This window comes from Oncorhynchus clarkii, chromosome 12, assembly GCF_045791955.1.
Source record: "Oncorhynchus clarkii lewisi isolate Uvic-CL-2024 chromosome 12, UVic_Ocla_1.0, whole genome shotgun sequence".
NCBI classification, from domain to species: domain Eukaryota; kingdom Metazoa; phylum Chordata; class Actinopteri; order Salmoniformes; family Salmonidae; genus Oncorhynchus; species Oncorhynchus clarkii.
In genome coordinates, this window is record NC_092158.1 from 102,893,362 (window position 1) to 102,915,181 (window position 21,820).

Below are 21,820 nucleotides of genomic sequence, written 5' to 3' on the forward strand. Positions count from 1 at the left end.
CAGCGCCGCCATGGGCCTGGAGCACGAGGCGGACACACAGTGTCTCCACATCACCAGGTTAGAACAGGGGAACAGACACTGTCTCCACATCACCAGATTAGAACAGACACTGTCTCCACATCACCAGGTTAGAACAGACACTGTCTCCACATCACCAGGTTAGAACAGGGGAACAGACACTGTCTCCACATCACCAGGTTAGAACAGGGGAACAGACACTGTCTCCACATCACCAGGTTAGAACAGGGGAACAGACACTGTCTCCACATCACCAGGTTAGAACAGGGGAACAGACACTGTCTCCACATCACCAGGTTAGAACAGGGGAACAGACACTGTCTCCACATCACCAGGTTAGAACAGGGGAACAGACACTGTCTCCACATCACCAGGTTAGAACAGACACTGTCTCCACATCACCAGGTTAGAACAGACACTGTCTCCACATCACCAGGTTAGAACAGACACTGTCTCCACATCACCAGGTTAGAACAGACACTGTCTCCACATCACCAGGTTAGAACAGACACTGTCTCCACATCACCAGGTTAGAACAGACACTGTCTCCACATCACCAGGTTAGAACAGACACTGTCTCCACATCACCAGGTTAGAACAGACACTGTCTCCACATCACCAGGTTAGAACAGACATTGTCTCCACATCACCAGGTTAGAACAGACACTGTCTCCACATCACCAGGTTAGAACAGACACTGTCTCCACATCACCAGGTTAGAACAGACACTGTCTCCACATCACCAGGTTAGAACAGACACTGTCTCCACATCACCAGGTTAGAACAGACACTGTCTCCACATCACCAGGTTAGAACAGACACTGTCTCCACATCACCAGGTTAGAACAGACACTGTCTCCACATCACCAGGTTAGAACAGACACTGTCTCCACATCACCAGGTTAGAACAGACACTGTCTCCACATCACCAGGTTAGAACAGACACTGCCTCCACATCACCAGGTTAGAACAGGGGAACAGACACTGTCTCCACATCACCAGGTTAGAACAGACACTGCCTCCACATCACCAGATTAGAACAGACACTGTCTCCACATCACCAGGTTAGAACAGACACTGCCTCCACATCACCAGGTTAGAACAGACACTGTCTCCACATCACCAGATTAGAACAGACACTGTCTCCACATCACCAGGTTAGAACAGACACTGTCTCCACATCACCAGGTTAGAACAGGGGAACAGACACTGTCTCCACATCACCAGGTTAGAACAGAGGAACAGACACTGTCTCCACATCACCAGGTTAGAACAGACATTGTCTCCACATCACCAGGTTAGAACAGGGGAACAGACACTGTCTCCACATCACCAGGTTAGAACAGGGGAACAGACACTGTGTCCACATCACCAGGTTAGAACAGACACTGTCTCCACATCACCAGGTTAGAACAGACACTGTCTCCACATCACCAGGTTAGAACAGGGGAACAGACACTGTCTCCACATCACCAGGTTAGAACAGACACTGTCTCCACATCACCAGGTTAGAACAGAGGAACAGACACTGTCTCCACATCACCAGGTTAGAACAGACACTGTCTCCACATCACCAGGTTAGAACAGGGGAACAGACACTGTCTCCACATCACCAGGTTAGAACAGACACTGTCTCGACATCACCAGGTTAGAACAGGGGAACAGACACTGTCTCCACATCACCAGGTTAGAACAGGGGAACAGACACTGTCTCCACATCACCAGGTTAGAACAGACACTGTCTCCACATCACCAGGTTAGAACAGGGGAACAGACACTGTCTCCACATCACCAGGTTAGAACAGACACTGTCTCCACATCACCAGGTTAGAACAGGGGAACAGACACTGTCTCCACATCACCAGATTAGAACAGACACTGTCTCCACATCACCAGGTTAGAACAGACACTGTCTCCACATCACCAGGTTAGAACAGACACTGTCTCCACATCACCAGATTAGAACAGGGGAACTGACACTGTCTCCACATCACCAGGTTAGAACAGACACTGTCTTCACATCACCAGGTTAGAACAGGGGAACAGACACTGTCTCCACATCACCAGGTTAGAACAGACACTGTATCCACATCACCAGGTTAGAACAGACACTGTCTCCATATCACCAGGTTAGAACAGACACTGTCTCCACATCACCAGGTTAGAACAGACACCGTCTCCACATCACCAGATTAGAACAGACACTGTCTCCACATCACCAGGTTAGAACAGGGGAACAGACACTGTCTCCACATCACCAGATTAGAACAGACACTGTCTCCACATCACCAGGTTAGAACAGACACTGTCTCCACATCACCAGATTAGAACCGGGGAACAGACACTGTCTCCACATCACCAGGTTAGAACAGGGGAACGGACACTGTCTCCACATCACCAGGTTAGAACAGGGGAACAGACACTGTCTCCACATCACCAGGTTAGAACAGACACTGTCTCCACATCACCAGGTTAGAACAGGGGAACAGACACTGTCTCCACATCACCAGGTTAGAACAGGGGAACAGACACTGTCTCCACATCACCAGGTTAGAACAGACACTGTCTCCACATCACCAGGTTAGAACAGGGGAACAGACACTGTCTCCACATCACCAGGTTAGAACAGACACTGTCTCCACATCACCAGGTTAGAACAGGGGAACAGACACTGTCTCCACATCACCAGATTAGAACAGACACTGTCTCCACATCACCAGGTTAGAACAGACACTGTCTCCACATCACCAGGTTAGAACAGGGGAACAGACACTGTCTCCACATCACCAGGTTAGAACAGACACTGTCTCCACATCACCAGGTTAGAACAGACACTGTCTCCACATCACCAGGTTAGAACAGGGGAACAGACACTGTCTCCACATCACCAGGTTAGAACAAGGGAACAGACACTGTCTCCACATCACCAGGTTAGAACAGACACTGTCTCCACATCACCAGGTTAGAACAGGGGAACAGACACTGTCTCCACATCACCAGGTTAGAACAGACACTGTCTCCACATCACCAGGTTAGAACAGGCCCAGTACTGGGAACAGACAGGCAGTAGGGTTCGTGTTAATTGGTTATGTTATATTGCAGGATGTTGCGGGCCCAGTACTGCCAGCTGATGCAGCCTCCAGGGGCCAGTATGGACGCCGTGGGACAGGACTCTCCTAAGATGTCCGCCGGTCAGATGCTGCTGGTGGCCTTCGATGGCATGTTTGCTCAGCTAGAGACCGCCTTCGGTCAGCTCACAGAGAAGGTAACACATCTACTTCCTCAATGTCCTCTCTCTTTCTCAAGCTCTTTCCCCTCTCTCACCCTCTCTCTTTCTCAGTCTCTTTCCCCTCTCACCCTCTCTCTTTCTCAGTCTCTTTCCCCTCTCTGCCTCTCTCTTTCTCAAGCTCTTTCCCCTCTCTCACCCTCTCTCTTTCTCAATCTCTTTCCCCTCTCTCACCCTCTCTCTTTCTCAATCTCTTTCCCCTCTCACCCTCTCTCTTTCTCAGTCTCTTTCCCCTCTCACCCTCTCTCTTTCTCAATCTCTTTCCCCTCTCACCCTCTCTCTTTCTCAATCTCTTTCCCCTCTCTCACCCTCTCGTTTTCTCAGTCTCTTTCCCCTCTCTCACCCTCTCGTTTTCTCAGTCTCTTTCCCCTCTCACCCTCTCTCTTTCTCAAGCTCTTCCCCCTCTCAGCCTCTCTCTTTCTCAGTCTCTTTCCCCTCTCACCCTCTCTCTTTCTCAAGCTCTTCCCCCTCTCAGCCTCTCTCTTCCTCAATCTCTTTCCTCCGTCTCTTTCTCTCTCTTTGTCTCAATCTCTCTTTCATCTTAAACTCATCTTTGTCTTGTTATTCCTCTTCACTCCACATTCCATTTGTTGGTCACTTTTATCTCAGGCTATTCCTTTCTTCTCACTGTCCCGTCTCTCAATGATGTTATTTCCTCTCCTCTCTAGATGATTTCCATGGAGGTGCCGCCGGCGTGGCGGAAGGTGGATGTGATGCGTGAGGCGCGGGCGGCCCAGGTCCATTTCTTCCACAGCGGTCCTCACAGACATGTTCTGGAGGAGATCTTCTTCCTCAAGAGACTCCAAACCATCAGGGAGTTTTTCAGGCTCTGTGGATCCTTCGCTCAGACACTCTCTGGTGAGAATACTGATGGCTTTATAGTCTCTCTGTGTGGATCCTTCGCTCAGACACTCTCTGGTGAGAATACTAATGGCTTTATAGTCTCTCTGTGTGGATCCTTCGCTCAGACACTCTCTGGTGAGAACACTGATGGCTTTATAGTCTCTCTGTGTGGATCCTTCGCTCAGACACTCTCTGGTGAGAATACTGATGGCTTTATAGTCTCTCTGTGTGGATCCTTCGCTCAGACACTATCTGGTGAGAACACTGATGGCTTTATAGTCTCTCTGTGTGGATCCTTTGCTCAGACACTCTCTGGTGAGAACACTGATGGCTTTATAGTCTCTCTGTGTGGATCCTTCGCTCAGACACTCTCTGGTGAGAATACTGATGGCTTTATAGTCTCTCTGTGTGGATCCTTCGCTCAGACACTCTCTGGTGAGAACACTGATGGCTTTATAGTCTCTCTGTGTGGATCCTTCGCTCAGACACTCTCTGGTGAGAACACAGATGGCTTTAAAGTCTCTCTGTGTCAACATTCATTTTCAATTTAAGCTTTATTGGCATGGGAAACATATGTTTACATTGCCAAAGCAAGTGAACTAGATAACAAACAAAAACACAGTGAAATAAAAAGTTAAAACAGTAATTATTACACTCACGCTAGTTACAAAAGAATCAAGAAGTTTCAAATGTCATGTGTCTGTTATGAGCGTTGTCCTGTCCCTCAGATCCACAACGGCAGTAGAGGTCAACACTAACGTCATGTGTCTGTTATGAGCGTTGTCCTGTCCCTCAGATCCAGAACGACATGTCATGTGTCTGTTATGAGCGTTGTCCTGTCCCTCAGATCCAGAACGACATGTCATGTGTCTGTTATGAGCGTTGTCCTGTCCCTCAGATCCAGAACGGCATGACATGTGTCTGTTATGAGCGTTGTCCTGTCCCTCAGATCCAGAACGGCATGACGTGTCTGTTATGAGCGCTGTCCTAGGCATGTCATGTGTCTGTTATGAGCGCTGTCCTGTCCCTCAGATCCACAACGGCAGTAGAGGTCAACACTAACGTCATGTGTCTGTTATGAGCGTTGTCCTGTCCCTCAGATCCAGAACGACATGTCATGTGTCTGTTATGAGCGTTGTCCTGTCCCTCAGATCCAGAACGGCATGATATGTGTCTGTTATGAGCGCTGTCCTAGACATGTCATGTGTCTGTTATGAGCGCTGTCCTGTCCCTCAGATCCACAACGGCAGTAGAGGTCAACACTGTAAAGTCTGTATCTGAGAGATGCTTTTGTGTCAGATGAAGAAAGGGGGGGTCTTAGGAAACAAGGTTTCATCCACTCAGTTTTTATAAAAAACCTTTTTCAACTAGAGAAACAGTTTAAATACATACAGATACTTATCAGGATATTATTATTGACAGTATATCTTACCTTTTTGACGATGGCTAGTTGTCTGTTCCTGCTCCAGAACTCCAGGATGTTCTCTCAACTGTCTAAATGGAGCCAGTTGGTTTTCAGCACTTCTGTCTCCATGGCTTCTGTCTCCATGGCTTCTGTCTCCATGGCTTCTGTCTCCATGGCTTCTGTCTCCATGGCTTCTGTCTCCATGGCTTCTGTCTCCATGGCTTCTGTCTCCATGGCTTCTGTCTCCACGGCTTCTGTCTCCACGGCTTCTGTCTCCACGGCTTCTGTCTCCACGGCTTCTGTCTCCCTGGCTTCTGTCTCCCTGGCTGACCTAAACTTGTTTTCTCATGGCTCTCTCTCATCTCTCTGCAGCAGACGTATAGTCAGACGTATAGTGAGCAGTATAGTCAGACGTATAGTGAGCAGTATAGTCAGACGTATAGTCAGACGTATAGTGAGCAGTATAGTCAGACGTATAGTCAGACGTATAGTGAGCAGTATAGTCAGACGTATAGTCAGACGTATAGTGAGCAGTATAGTGAGCAGTATAGTCAGACGTATAGTGAGCAGTATAGTGAGCAGTATAGTCAGACGTATAGTGAGCAGTATAGTCAGATGTATAGTGAGCAGTATAGTCAGACGTATAGTCAGACGTATAGTGAGCAGTATAGTCAGACGTATAGTCAGACGTATAGTGAGCAGTATAGTCAGACGTATAGTGAGCAGTATAGTGAGCAGTATAGTGAGCAGTATAGTGAGCAGTATAGTCAGACGTATAGTGAGCAGTATAGTCAGACGTATAGTGAGCAGTATAGTCAGACGTATAGTGAGCAGTATAGTCAGACGTATAGTGAGCAGTATAGTCAGACGTATAGTGAGCAGTATAGTCAGACGTATAGTGAGCAGTATAGTGAGCAGTATAGTCAGACGTATAGTGAGCAGTATAGTCAGACGTATAGTGAGCAGTATAGTCAGATGTATAGTGAGCAGTATAGTCAGACGTATAGTGAGCAGTATAGTCAGACGTATAGTCAGACGTATAGTGAGCAGTATAGTCAGACGTATAGTCAGACGTATAGTGAGACGGAACCTAAATACATATCGTATCTCTACCTAAGTATCATCATAATATTGTATTGTGAGGTCCCTGGAAATTCCCAGCCCTATGAAACAGTATCTGAAACATTATATATATAGTGCGTTTGTCCCCCTCCCTCCCTCCCTCCCAGGTACGTGCCCCCCAGTGTCTGAGGACCCTCCTCCCTCCAACGGCCCAGTAGTGGGTCTGGGGGGTGTAGGTCTACCAGGGAAGCCCCTGTTCCGGGGGGGGGCGGCGGCGGCGGTGGTAGTGAGCGAGGAGCAGATGACCCGGCCCATCAAGGCGTTCACGGCGGAGTTTGTCCGTCAGATGCTGATTGGTCTTCCCACCCAGACCCTGGGTCTGTCTCTCTGCAGCACTCTGTCCGCCCTGGGTCTGGATCTTACCGCGCAGGTGGAGGCCAAGGACTTCGGAGCCGACGGCAAGGTAGGAAGTGGAATGTTACGGACCTGATCGATCAAAATGTTATATTGTCTTCATACATGTTTAGTTCTGTCCTGATTTAAATGTGTCGTTGTTAACGGTCCAGGTGTCGCTGGATGAGTTGTGTAAGCAGACGGTGGTGCAGGGTCTGGGCGCAGGCCGTATGTCTCAGCTGCTACTGAACAGAGGCACGGTGCTGGCGTCCTCCTACGACACGGCCTGGAAGAAACTGGACCTGCTCAGACGCCTGGAGACCAGCCTGGACGCTGCCAAGGTCTCCCTGCAGCGCACCCAGCTACACATCACCATGTTCCAGGTGAGAGGAGGGGAGGGTTAACCCTGTCCTGTCTCTGTGTAGCCCAGTGGCAGCATGAAGACTTGATAGGTCCTAGGACCCTGCGGGGGTGTGTGTGTGTGTGTGTGTGTTAAAGGGATAGTCCACCCCCAGGAATATAAATCATGAAACTCCTGTCAATTTGGTAAAAGCCTGTGTTGTATCAGTGGGTTAAATAACATGATTTAATCACTAAGTGGTCCGTTTGAGAAATCAAAACATGGTGTAGGAACGCGTCATAGCTACACTATATATATATATACACACGAGTATATGGACACCCATTCAAATGTGTGGATTCAGCTATTTAAGCCACACCCTGTTGCCGACAGGTGTATAAAATCAAGCACACAGCCATGCAATCTCCATAGACAAACATTGGCAGTATAAGGGCCTTACTGAGGAGTTCAGTGACTTTCAATGTGGCACCGTCATAGGATGCCACCTTTCCAACAAGTTAGTTGGTCAAATTTCTGCCCTGCTAGAGCTGCCCCGGTTAACTGTGAGTGCTGTTATTGTGAAGTGGAAACGTCTAGGAGCAACAACGGCTCAGCTGAGAAGTGGTAGGCCACACAAGCTCACAGAACAGGACCGCAGAGTGCTGAAGCGCGTAGCTCTTAAGAATCGTCAGTCCTCGGTTGCAACACTCACTGCTGAGTTCCCAACTGCCTTCTGGAAGCAACATCAGCACAAGAACTGTTCTCGGGAGCTTCATGAAATGGGTTTCCATGGCCGAGCAGCCACACACAAGCCTCAGATCACTGTGCTCAATGTGAAGCGTCGGCTGGAGTGGTGTGAAGCTCGCCGCCTCTGGACTCTGGAGCAGTGGAAAGACGTTCTCTGTAGTGATGAATCACGATTCACCATCTGTCAGTCCAACGGACAAATCTGAAGTTGGCGGATGCCAGGAGAACGCTACCTGCCCCAATGTATAGTGTCAACTGTAAAGTTTGGTGGAAGAGGAATAATGGACTGGGGTTGTTTTTCATTGTTCAGGCCCCTTTGTTCCAGTGAAGGGAAATCTTAACTCTACAGCATACAATGACATTCTAGAAGATTCTGTGCTTCCAACTTTGTGGCAACAGTTTGGGGAAGGCCCTTTCCTGATTCAACATGACAATGTCCCCGTGCACAAAGCCAGGTCCATACAGAAAAGGTTTGTCGAGACCGGTGTGGAAGAACTTGACTGGCCTGCACAGAGCCCTGACCTCAACCCCATCAAACACCTCTGGGATGAATTGGAACGCTGACTGCGAGCCAGGCCCAATCGCCTAACATCAGTGCCCGAACTCACCAATGCTCTTGTGACTGAATGGAAGCAAGTTCCCACAGCAATGTTCCCACATCTAGTGGAAAGCCTTCCCTGAAGAGTGGAGGCTGTTATAGCAGCAATGTTCCAACATCTAGTGGAAACACTTCCCAGAAGAGTGGAGGCTGTTATAGCAGCAATGTTCCAACATCTAGTGGAAAGCCTTCCCAGAAGAGTGGAGGCTGTTATAGCAGCAATTTTCCAACATCTAGTGGAAAGCCTTCCCAGAAGAGTGGAGGCTGTTATAGCAGCAATGTTCCAACATCTAGTGGAAAGCCTTCCCAGTAGAGTGGAGGCTGTTATAGCAGCAATGTTCCAACATCTAGTGGAAAGCCTTCCCAGAATAGTGGCGGCTGTTATAGCAGCAATGTTCCAACATCTAGTGGAAAGCCTTCCCAGAAGAGTGGAGGCTGTTATAGCAGCAATGTTCCAACATCTAGTAGAAAGCCTTCCCAGTAGAGTGGAGGCTGTTATAGCAGCAATGTTCCAACATCTAGTGGAAAGCCTTCCCAGAATAGTGGCGGCTGTTATAGCAGCAATGTTCCAACATCTAGTGGAAAGCCTTCCCAGAAGAGTGGAGGCTGTTATAGCAGCAATGTTCCAACATCTAGTGGAAAGCCTTCCCAGAAGAGTGGAGGCTGTTATAGCAGCAATTTTCCAACATCTAGTGGAAAGCCTTCCCAGAAGAGTGGAGGCTGTTATAACAGCAATGTTCCAACATCTAGTGGAAAGCCTTCCCAGAATAGTGGCGGCTGTTATAGCAGCAATGTTCCAACATCTAGTGGAAAGCCTTCCCAGAAGAGTGGAGGCTGTTATAGCAGCAATGTTCCAACATCTAGTGGAAAGCCTTCCCAGAAGAGTGGAGGCTGTTATAGCAGGAAAAGGGGGACCAACTCCGTATTAATGACCATGATTTTGGAATGAGACGTTTGACGATCAGGTGTCCACATACTGTTGGTCGTGTAGAGTACATGGTTCTGTCACGGGAGATGGTGTGTTATCACATTTCATAACGGTTTTAAAACCAGTACCTTCACTCCAGATTGCTGTATCAGCCAATAGACAGTACCCTCATACGTGTTCTAGAACAAGTATATAATCAAGTTTATATCGTCATGACAACGTATATACGTGCTCAATCTACAGTGTACCAAATTATTCAACCATCTTCAACCAAGTACCATCTCGTAATGCGCCCCTTTGTGTCTGAGGCAAGGGCCCTTGTTGCCGTTCCACTCTCTCTGGGTAGCAGAGGTGCACGTTTTGTTTTCACAGCTAGCTAGCTACTTCGCGTGCTGATATTGACTTTGGTATTATTCTGTGTTGCTACGTTTGCTAGCTGGCCAACCCAGAGAGAGCATTGTATTGTGGGTTTTGTAGTCGACTTGAGCTGCAACAGATTTTCACATGTTGCTACCAACCTTGTTATGACGACAAAAATTAAATATTCGTTCCCCAAAAAATATATATTGTTTTCACGTATCAGTGTTATTTAACACGGTTACTCATAGGAAGTAGAGTTTTGGGATGGATTTTCCCTATTAACCCTGTCCCCTCTCTGTGTTCCAGTGGCAGCATGAGGACGTGCTCGGCCCTAGGACCCAGCCGATGAGTGTGAGCCCTCCTCCTCGCTCCATCATCCTCAGTAGCATGAAGAAGAAGCTTTACAAACTCAGCCAGGACGAGGCGGCCATCGCTGCTGTCCAGGTCAGTCATCAACAATTATTATTTATATTTTTTATTTAACCTTTATTTAACTTGGCAAGTCGGTTGAGAACAAATTATTTTTTTTAATGACGGCCTAGGAACAGTGGGTGAACTGCCTTGTTCAGGGGAACAGTGGGCGAACTGCCTTGTTCAGGGGAACAGTGGGCGAACTGCCTTGTTCAGGGGAACAGTGGGTGAACTGCCTTGTTCAGGGGAACAGTGGGTTAACTGCCTTGTTCAGGGGAACAGTGGGTGAACTGCCTTGTTCAGGGGAACAGTGGGTGAACTGCCTTGTTCAGGGGAACAGTGGGTGAACTGCCTTGTTCAGGGGAACAGTGGGTGAACTGCCTTGTTCAGGGGAACAGTGGGTTAACTGCCTTGTTCAGGGGAACAGTGGGTTAACTGCCTTGTTCAGGGGAACAGTGGGTGAACTGCCTTGTTCAGGGGAACAGTGGGTTAACTGCCTTGTTCAGGGGAACAGTGGGTTAACTGCCTTGTTCAGGGGAACAGTGGGTTAACTGCCTTGTTCAGGGGAACAGTGGGTGAACTGCCTTGTTCAGGGGCAGAACGACAGATTTTTACCTTGTCAGCTCGGGGATTCGATCTAGCTACCTTTCAGTTACTTGCCCAACGCTCTAACCACTAGGCTACCTGCTGACCAATCTGTCAACCTTGATAGCTAACTAGACCGTTACTCTTAGCTACTCCTGTAAAGAAAATGCTCTCTTTTCTCTCTCTGGTCTGAGTCCTTTAATGACTGTGTGTCTGTGTTTTTTTTTATTGGATCTGTCCTCTCCCCCCCTGCAGGAGAAGCTGGCATCACTAGAGGGCAGTATAGAGCAGCGTCTGAAGTGGGCCGGAGGGGCCAACCCTGCCCTGGCCCCGGTGCTCCAGGACTTTGATCTGACCATCGCAGAGCGTCGCGCCCTCGTGGCCCGGGAGAGCCAGCGTACCAGCCAGGTACGCTGCCCACCTTCTGGGTTTACGTCTCCACCTTTTGGGTTTACATCTCCACCTTTTGGGTTTACATCTCCACCTTTTGGGTTTACATCTCCACCTTTTGGGTTTACATCTCCACCTTCTGGGTTTACATCTCCACCTTCTGGGTTTACATCTCCACCTTCTGGGTTTACATCTCCACCTTCTGGGTTTACATCTCCACCTTCTGGGTTTACATCTCCACCTTTCCTGGGTTTACGTCTCCACCTTTCCTGGGTTTACGTCTCCACCTTCTGGGTTTACATCTCCACCTTCTGGGTTTACATCTCCACCTTTCCTGGGTTTACGTCTCCACCTTTTCTGGGTATACGTCTCCAATGGCACCCTATTCCCTGTATAGTCTCCACCTTCTGGGTTTACATCTCCACCTTTCTTGGGTTTACGTCTCCACCTTCTGGGTATACGTCTCCACCTTTCCTGGGTTTACGTCTCCACCTTCTGGGTATACGTCTCCACCTTCTGGGTTTACATCTCCACCTTCTGGGTTTACATCTCCACCTTCTGGGTTTACATCTCCACCTTCTGGGTTTACATCTCCACCTTCTGGGTTTACATCTCCACCTTTCCTGGGTTTACGTCTCCACCTTTCCTGGGTTTACGTCTCCACCTTCTGGGTTTACATCTCCACCTTCTGGGTTTACATCTCCACCTTTCCTGGGTTTACGTCTCCACCTTTTCTGGGTATACGTCTCCAATGGCACCCTATTCCCTGTATAGTCTCCACCTTCTGGGTTTACATCTCCACCTTTCTTGGGTTTACGTCTCCACCTTCTGGGTATACGTCTCCACCTTCTGGGTATACATCTCCACCTTTCCTGGGTTTACGTCTCCACCTTCTGGGTATACGTCTCCACCTTCTGGGTTTACATCTCCACCTTTCCTGGGTTTACGTCTCCACCTTCTGGGTTTACATCTCCACCTTTCCTGGGTTTACGTCTCCACCTTCTGGGTATACGTCTCCACCTTCTGGGTTTACATCTCCACCTTTCCTGGGTTTACGTCTCCACCTTTTCTGGGTATACGTCTCCAATGGCACCCTATTCCCTGTATAGTCAAGGTGTTCTGGAAGAACATGGAGAAAAATTTCACAACCAGGGAATTCCAGGCTGTGGGGGTCTCTGGGAGGGGCATGCCCCCCCCCCTCCAATTTTTTTTGCATACAGAGCTCTATTTTGGTGGCTTCCTTGTACATTCTAATGCGTTGATTCACAATTGCACAATTACAAACGCCTATTACCCAACACCCTGGTTGTATAGTCTTATGAAACACACGAGGAAATTAATGAATGTGCCACGATTTAAACAAAGCCTGTGTGTCCATGTATGCTGATGATTCAACCATCTACAGTGGGGCAAAAAAGTTTTTAGTTAGCCACTAATAGTGCAAGTTCTCCCACTTAAAAAGATGAGAGAGGCCTGTAATTTTCATCATAGGTACACTTCAACTATGACAGACAAAATGAGGGAAAAAATCCAGAAAATCACAGTGTAGGATTTTTAATGAATTTATTTGCAAAAAATGGTGGAAAATAAGTATTTGGTCACCTACAAACAAGCAAGATTTCTGGCTCTCACAGACCTGTAACTTCTTCTTTAAGAGGCTCCTCTGTCCTCCACTCGTTACCTGTATTAATGGCACCTGTTTGAACTTGTTATCAGTATAAAAGACACCTGTCCACAACCTCAAATAGTCACACTCCAAACTCCACCATGGCCAAGACCAAAGAGCTGTCAAAGGACACCAGAAACAAAATTGTAGACCTGCACCAGGCTGGGAAGACTGAATCTGCAATAGGTAAGCATCTTGGTTTGAAGAAATCAACTGTGGGAGCAATTATTAGGAAATGGAAGACATACAAGACCACTGATAATCTCCCTCGATCTGGGGCTCCACGCAAGCAATATCTCACCCCTTGGGGTCAAAATGATCACAAGAACGGTGAGAAAAAAATCCCAGAACCACACGGGGGGACCTAGTGAATGATCTGCAGAGAGCTGGGACCAAAGTAACAAAGCCTACCATAAGTAACACAATACGCCGCCAGGGACTCAAATCCTGCAGTGCCAGACGTGTCCCCCTGCTTAAGCCAGTACATGTCCAGGCCCGTCTGAAGTTTGCTAGAGAGCATTTGGATGATCCAGAAGAAGATTGGGAGAATGTCATATGGTCAGATGAAACCAAAATATAACTTTTTGGTAAAAACTCAACTCATTGTGTTTGGAGGACAAAGAATGCTGAGTTGCATCCAAAGAACACCATACCTACTATGAAGCATGGGGGTGGAAACATCATGCTTTGGGGCTGTTTTTCTGCAAAGGGACCAGGACGACTGATCCGTGTAAAGGAAAGAATGAATGGGGCCATGTATCGTGAGATTTTGAGTGAAAACCTCCTTCCATCAGCAAGGGCATTGAAGATGAAACGTGGCTGGGTCTTTCAGCATGACAATTATCCCAAACACACCGCCCGGGCAACGAAGGAGTGGCTTCGTAAGAAGCATTTCAAGGTCCTGGAGTGGCCTAGCCAGTCTCCAGATCTCAACCCCATAGAAAATCTTTGGAGGGAGTTGAAAGTCCGTGTTGCCCAGCAACAGCCCCAAAACATCACTGCTCTAGAGGAGATCTGCATGGAGGAATGGGCCAAAATACCAGCAACAGTGTGTGAAAACCTTGTGAAGACTTACAGAAAACGTTTGATCTCTGTCATTGCCAACAAAGTATTGAGATAAACTTTTGTTATTGACCAAATACTTATTTTCCACTATAATTTGCAAATAAATTCATTAAAAATCCTACAATGTGATTTTCTGGATTTTTTTCTCCTCATTTTGTCTGTCATAGTTGAAGTGTACCTATGATGAAAATTGCAGGCCTCTCTCATCTTTTTAAGTGGGAGAACTTGCACAATTGGTGGCAAACAAAATACTTTTTTGCCCCACTGTATATGTATATATTTAAAATCATATCTAAACTTTATTATTACCACTACCAGTTCACGTTCCTCAACATTATTATTCCCAATACCAGGTGACATTCCTCAACTTTATTATTCTCAATACCAGTTGACATTCCTCAACTTTATTATTTCCAATACCAGGTGACATTCCTCAACTTTATTATTCCCAATACCAGGTGACATTCCTCAACTTTATTATTCCCAATACCAGGTGACATTCCTCAACTTTATTATTCCCAATACCAGGTGACATTCCTCAACTTTATTATTCCCAATACCAGGTGACATTCCTCAGCATTATTATTCCCAATACCAGGTGACATTCCTCAACTTTATTATTCCCAGTACCAGGTGACATTCCTCAACTTTATTAGTCCTGTTTCCAGGTGACGTTCCTGTGCAGTACCATACTGAAATGTATTCTTCCTGTTTCTAGGTGACGTTCCTGTGCAGTACCATACTGAACTTTGAGGGCCTGCGGATGCGGACCCCTGAGGCCCTGAGCATGGACTCTGCTCTGTTTGAGCTGCTGAAGAGGTGCCAGCAGACCTGCTCCTACGCTGCCCAGTTCAACACCTCCGTCTCCTCCATAGAGCTACAGCTGCTGCACAGACTGGTAAGTACTGACCCCTACCTACAGCTCCACAGACTGGTGAGTACTGACCCCTAGCTACAGCTGCACAGACTGGTGAGTACTGACCCTTAGCTACAGCTCCACAGACTGGTGAGTACTGACCCTTAGCTACTGCTCCACAGACTGGTGAGTACTGACCCTTAGCTACAGCTCCACATGCTGGTGAGTACTGACCCTTAGCTACAGCTCCACAGACTGGTGAGTACTGACCCTTAGCTACAGCTCCACAGACTGGTGAGTACTGACCCTTAGCTACAGCTCCACAGACTGGTGAGTACTGACCCTTAGCTACATCTCCACAGACTGGTGAGTACTGACCCCTAGCTACAGCTCCACAGACTGGTGAGTACTGACCCCTTAGCTACAGCTCCACAGACTGGTGAGTACTGACCCTTAGCTACAGCTCCACAGACTGGTGAGTACTGACACTTAGCTACAGCTCCACAGACTGGTGAGTACTGACACTTAGGTACAGCTCCACAGATTGGTGAGTACTGACCCCTAGCTACAGCTCCACAGACTGGTGAGTACTGACCCCTAGCTACAGCTCCAGGGACAGGGCTGATATAGGGGTACCAAATTCTACAGGAGGGTACCAAATCCTACAGAAGGGTATCTCTCCAGGGACAGGGCTGATATAGGGGTACCATTTGGGACTTTCCTTACTCTCCCATTTCTCCCATCTCTCCTCAAACTCAGAGCCCGGCGTTGGAGCTGCCCATCGGCAGCCCTGATTGGCTAGCTTGTGCCCAGAAGCAGCTGGGCCAGGAGCTGGCTACCCAGGGGGCTGTGCAAGAGGAGCGTGAGCAGCAGCTGGATGTCGCCACGGAATCACTGCAGCTATTGGTGGACAGCATCAAGGGCATCCTGTCCAATCACAACCGCCAGCTGGCTGACGTCAAACACCTTCTGAGGGCCATGGCCAAGGTATGGGCAGTGACACACCAACAGGGAGACAGATGCATGATACTCTCAGCAATCCACTACTTTCACAATGATTTATTTGTTAGGAACGCCTTCCTAACTGACCGGACCTCCGCCCACTCTGTTTGTCCCTGCGTGTCCCCCATACCGTAGCAAAGATGGTGGATAAATCAAGATGTCTTTTAATCAGGCTGTTTACTACAAGAAAAAAAATGGTCGCTGTCCCGGTCTGCTTAGAGGGGTGGCTCTTCCACATACACCAATGGGATAACAGCTGGGTCTGGTCTACTTAGTTCATTGACTGTAGGTGAACCAGTGAAATGCCTTTCTCTTCGGTCTCTCCCGTAGGACGAGGAGAACGCGCTGGCGGAGGGGGAGGAAGTGACCTACGAGGGCAGCGTGCGCCAGTTCCTGTTGGAGTACAAGGCGTGGCAGGACAACGTGCAGATCGTGCTGTTCACTGTCGTCCAGGCAACGGGCCAGCCCCGAGGCGGAGGAGCCAGTCAGGAGGGGGTGGAGCTACTGCAGGAGATACCTGCTACCCTGAAGGAGCTACACACACAGAGCACCAGGTACACACACACACACACATACACACACACCTTGAATGAGCTACAAACACCCCTACCCATACTGACAGTGGCCACCCTGTCCCTCCTCTCTGTCTCTGTCGGTCTCTGTCTTCAGTGTGTATAACGGCCTGGTTGGCTTTGCGTCTCCGTTGGTGACAGAGAGGGGTGGAGACTGTTCCAGCCCCACCTCTACAGCTCAGACCAGCTTCGCTGCAGGTAACTACACCTCCCTCATTGTGCGCTACCCTGGCTGAGGGCACCCTGCTCCCAATGTAGTGCACTACTATGGGGCCCTAGGTCAAAAGTAGGGCACTATATAGGGAATAAGGGGGCCCTTCGTTTAATGTGATAAATACCAGAATGATTACTCTCTCTACTGTTCTCTTCTCTTTACGATCTTTCTCTCCTTCTTGCTCTTTCCTTTCCTCTCCCCCTTCTCTCTCTCTCCCCCCTTCTCTCTCTCTCCCCCTTCTCTCTCTCTCCCCCTTCTCTCTCTCTCCCCCTTCTCTCTCTCTCCCCCTTCTCTCTCTCTCCCCCTTCTCTCTCTCTCCCCCTTCTCTCTCTCTCCCCCCTTCTCTCTCTCTCCCCCCTTCTCTCTCTCTCTCCCTTCTCTCTCTCTCTCTCCCTTCTCTCTCTCTCTCCCCCCTTCTCTCTCTCCCCCTTCTCTCTCTCCCCCCTTCTCTCTCTCTCCCCCCTTCTCTCTCTCACTCTTTCCTTTCCTCTCTCCCCCCTTCTCTCTCTCTCTCCCTTCTCTCTCTCTCTCCCTTCTCTCTCTCTCCCCCCTTCTCTCTCTCACTCTTTCCTTTCCTCTCTCCCCCCTTCTCTCTCTCTCCCCCCTTCTCTCTCTCTCTCCCTTCTCTCTCTCTCTCTCTCCCTCTCTCTCTCTCTCTCCCTTCTCTCTCTCTCTCCCCCTCTCTCTCTCTCTCTCTCTCTCTCTCTCTCTCTCTCGCTCTCTCTCTCCCCTTCTCGCTCTCTCTCTCCCCTTCTCGCTCTCTCTCTCCCCTTCTCGCTCTCCCCCTCGCTCTCTCTCTCCCCTTCTCTCTCTCTCCCCTTCTCTCTCTCTCCCCCTCTCTCTCTCTCCCCTTCTCTCTCTCTCCCCTTCTCTCTCTCTCCCCTTCTCTCTCTCTCCCCTTCTCTCTCTCTCTCCCCTTCTCTCTCCTCTCACTCTTTCCTCTCCACTCTCATGCTCTTTCCCCTCCACTCTCATGCTCTTTCCCCTTCTCTCTCTCTCCCCTTCTCTCTCTCTCTCTCTCTCTCTCTCTTTCCCCTTCTCTCTCTCTCCTCTTCTCTCTTTTTCCCCTTCTCTCTTTTTCCCCTTCTCTCCCCAGCGGTGAGGTGCAGCGGTGTGAAGACTCAAACGGACTCAATGTCCCAGAATTCACGCAAGCTCCTCCCCCGTAACCTTGGCACCCCGGCGGACACCCCCCCAGCGCTCAGACGATGACCAGCAAGGGTCTAAATCCCAGCCCCAAACGGGCTGTACGCGACCCCAAGACGGGACGAGGTATGACCCCTAACCTCCATCTAACCCCTGACCTCCAATTAATTAAGTCAATAATTAGAAGAAGCAGCAGTACTGCTGCCTAACTGTCCCAAATGGGACCCTATTCCATATAGACTGCTGCCTAACGGTCCCAAATGGCCCCCTATTCCATATAGACTGCTGCCTAACGGTCCCAAATGGCCCCCTATTCCATATAGACTGCTGCCTAACTGTCCCAAATGGGACCCTATTCCATATAGACTGCTGCCTAACTGTCCCAAATGGGACCCTATTCCATATAGACTGCTGCCTAACTGTCCCAAATAGAACCCTATTCCATATAGACTGCTGCCTAACGGTCCCAAATGGCCCCCTATTCCATATAGACTGCTGCCTAACGGTCCCAAATGGCCCCCTATTCCATATAGACTGCTGCCTAACTGTCCCAAATGGGACCCTATTCCATATAGACTGCTGCCTAACTGTCCCAAATGGGACCCTATTCCATATAGACTGCTGCCTAACTGTCCCAAATAGAACCCTATTCCATATAGACTGCTGCCTAACGGTCCCAAATGGCCCCCTATTCCATATAGACTGCTGCCTAACGGTCCCAAATGGCCCCCTATTCCATATAGACTGCTGCCTAACTGTCCCAAATGGGACCCTATTCCATATAGACTGCTGCCTAACTGTCCCAAATGGGACCCTATTCCATATAGACTGCTGCCTAACTGTCCCAAATGGGACCCTATTCCATATAGACTGCTGCCTAACTGTCCCAAATAGAACCCTATTCTATATAAACTGCTGCCCAACTGTCCCAAATAGAACCCTATTCTATATAAACTGCTGCTTAACTGTCCCAAATGGCCCCCTATTCCATATAGACTGCTGCCTAACTGTCCCAAATGGGACCCTATTCCATATAGACTGCTCCCTAACTGTCCCAAATGGCCCCCTATTCTATATAAACTGCTGCTTAACTGTCCCAAATGGCCCCCTATTCCATATAGACTGCTGCTTAACTGTCCCAAATGGCCCCCTATTCCATATAGACTGCTGCCTAACTGTCCCAAATGGCCCCCTATTCCATATAGACTGCTGCCTAACTGTCCCAAATGGCCCTCTATTCCATATAGACTGCTACCCTAACTGTCCCAAATGGCCCCCTATTCCATATAGACTGCTGCCTAACTGTCCCAAATGGCCCCCTAATCCATATAGTACAACAGTAGAGTGTTGACTGTACAAAACATTAGGAACACCTCTCTAATATTGAGTTGCAACCCCTGTTGCCCTCAGAACAGCCTCAATTTCATGGAGCATGAACTCTACAAGGTGTTGAAAGCGTTCCACAGGGATGCTGGCCCATGTTGACTCTACAAGGTGTTGAAAGCATTCCACAGTGATGCTAGCCCATGTTGACTCTACAAGGTGTTGAAAGCGTTCCACAGGGATGCTGGCCCATGTTGACTCTACAAGGTGTTGAAAGCGTTCCACAGGGATGCTGGCCCATGTTGACTCTACAAGGTGTTGAAAGCGTTCCACAGGGATGCTGGCCCATGTTGACTCTACAAGGTGTTGAAAGCGTTCCACAGGGATGCTGGCCCATGTTGACTATACAAGGTGTTGAAAGCGTTCCACAGGGATGCTGGCCCATGTTGACTCCAATACTTCCCAAAGTTGTGTCCAGTTGGCTGGATGTCCTTTAGGTGGTGGACCATTCTTGATACACGCAGAAACTGTGGAGTGTGAAAAACCCAGCAACGTTGCAGTTCTTGACACAAACCGGTGCGCCTGGCACCTACTACCATACCCCGTTCAAAGTCACTTCAATCTTTTGTCTTGCCCCTTCACCCTCTGAATGGCACACATACAGTCGTGGCCAACAGTTTTGAGAATGACAAATTTTAATTTCCACAAGGTTTGCTGCTTCAGTGTCTTTAGATATTTTTGTCAGATGTTACTATGGAATACTGAAGTATAATTACAAGCATTTCATAAGTGTCAAAGGCTTTTATTGACAATTACATGAAGTTGATGCAGAGAGTCAATATCAAATAAAATCGAATGTATTTGTCACATACACATGGTTAGCAGATGTTAATGCGAGTGTAGCGAAATGCTTGTGCTTCTAGTTCCGACAATGCAGTAATAACCAACGAGTAATCTAACTAACAATTCCAAAACTACTACCTTATACACACAAGTGTAAAGGAATGAAGAATATGTACATAAAGATATGTGATTGAGTGATGGTACAGAGCGGCATAGGCAAGATACAGTAGATGGTATCGAGTACAGTATATACATATGAGATGAATAATGTAGGGTCTGTAAACATTATATTAAGTAGCATTGTTTAAAGTGGCTGGTGATATATTTGCAGTGTTGACCCTTCTTTTTCAAGACCTTTTCAATCCGCCCTGGCATGTTGTCAATTAACTTCTGGGCCACATCCTGACTGATGGCAGCCCATTCTTGCATCATCAATGCTTGGAGCTTGTCAGAATTTGTGGGTTTTGTTTGTCCACCCGCCTCTTGAGGATTGACCACAAGTTTTCAATGGGATTAAGGTCTGGGGAGTTTCCTGGCCATGGACCCAAAATATCGATGTTTTGTTCCCCGAGCCACTTAGTTATCACTTTTGCCTTATGGCAAGGTGCTCCACCATGCTGGAAAAGTCATTGTTCGTCACCAAACTGTTCCTGGATGGTTGGGAGAAGTTGCTCTCGGAGGATGTGTTGGTACCATTCTTTATTCATGGCTGTGTTCTTAGGTAAAATTGTGAGTGAGCCCAGTCCCTTGCCTGAGAAGCAACCCCACACATGAATGGTCTCAGGATTCTTTACTGTTGGCATGACCCAGGACTGATGGTAGCGCTCACCTTGTCTTCTCTGGACAAGCTTTTTTCCAGATACCCCAAACAATCGGAAAGGGGATTCATCAGAGAAAATGACTTTACCCCAGTCCTCAGCAGTCCAATCCCTGTACCTTTTGCAGAATATCAGTCTGTCCCAGATGTTTTTCCTGGAGAGAAGTGGCTTCTTTGCTGCCCTTCTTGACACCAGGACATCTACAAAAGTCTTGACCTCACTGTGTGTGCAGATGCACTCACACCTGCCTGCTGCCATTTCTGAGCAAGCTCTGTACTGGTGGTGCCCCGATCCTGCAGCTGAATCAACTTTATGAGACGGTCCTGGCGCTTGCTGGACTTTCTTGGGCGATTAAACCGCTCTCCTTGAAGTTCTTGATGAGCCGATAAATGGTTGATTTAGGTGCAATCTTATTGGCAGCAATATCCTTGCCTGTGAAGCCTTTTTTTGTGCCAAGCAATGACGACGGCACGTGTTTCCTTGCAGGTAACCATGGTTGACAGAGGAAGAACAATGACCACCCTCCTTTTGTAGCTTCCAGTCTGTTATTTGAACAATCAGCATGACAGAGTGATCTCCAGCCTTGTCCTTATCAACACTCACACCTGTGTTAACGAGAGAATCACTGACATGATGTCAGCTGGTCCTTTTGTGGCAGGGCTGAAATGCAGTGGAAATGTTTTTAGGGGGTTCAGTTCATTTGCATGGCAAAGAGGGACTTTACGATTGATTTGCAATTCATCTGATCACTCGTCATAACATTCTGGAGTGTATGCAAATTGCCATCATACAAACTGAGGCAGAAGACCTCAGTTAATTCATGTCATTATCAAACCTTTTGGCCACGACTGTACACAATCCATGTCTCAATTGTCTCAAGACTTAAAAATCCTTATTTAACCTCTCTCCCCTTCGCCTATACTGATTTGAAGTGGATATAACAAGTGAC

At 48.2% G+C, this 21,820-nt stretch overlaps 1 protein-coding gene across 2 annotated transcripts in view; it reads left to right on the plus strand.

Moving 5' to 3' along the window:
• Positions 1-18,007, plus strand: part of LOC139421773 (serine/threonine-protein kinase SMG1-like) — a 140,959-nt gene extending 122,952 nt beyond the window's left edge. For both annotated transcript variants that reach the window (XM_071172893.1, XM_071172894.1), the window contains 12 exons: positions 1-57; positions 3,121-3,283; positions 3,973-4,162; positions 6,782-7,077; positions 7,181-7,390; positions 10,287-10,424; positions 11,232-11,384; positions 14,816-14,995; positions 15,713-15,940; positions 16,286-16,509; positions 16,625-16,725; positions 17,838-18,007. The exon at positions 1-57 is cut by the window's left edge and continues 170 nt beyond it. In XM_071172893.1, the coding sequence (XP_071028994.1) occupies positions 1-57; positions 3,121-3,283; positions 3,973-4,162; positions 6,782-7,077; positions 7,181-7,390; positions 10,287-10,424; positions 11,232-11,384; positions 14,816-14,995; positions 15,713-15,940; positions 16,286-16,509; positions 16,625-16,725; positions 17,838-17,953 (2,056 nt within the window). In that variant the 3' untranslated portion in view covers positions 17,954-18,007. The remainder of the gene's footprint in view (positions 58-3,120; positions 3,284-3,972; positions 4,163-6,781; positions 7,078-7,180; positions 7,391-10,286; positions 10,425-11,231; positions 11,385-14,815; positions 14,996-15,712; positions 15,941-16,285; positions 16,510-16,624; positions 16,726-17,837) is intronic.
• Positions 18,008-21,820: the final 3,813 nt, after the last annotated feature.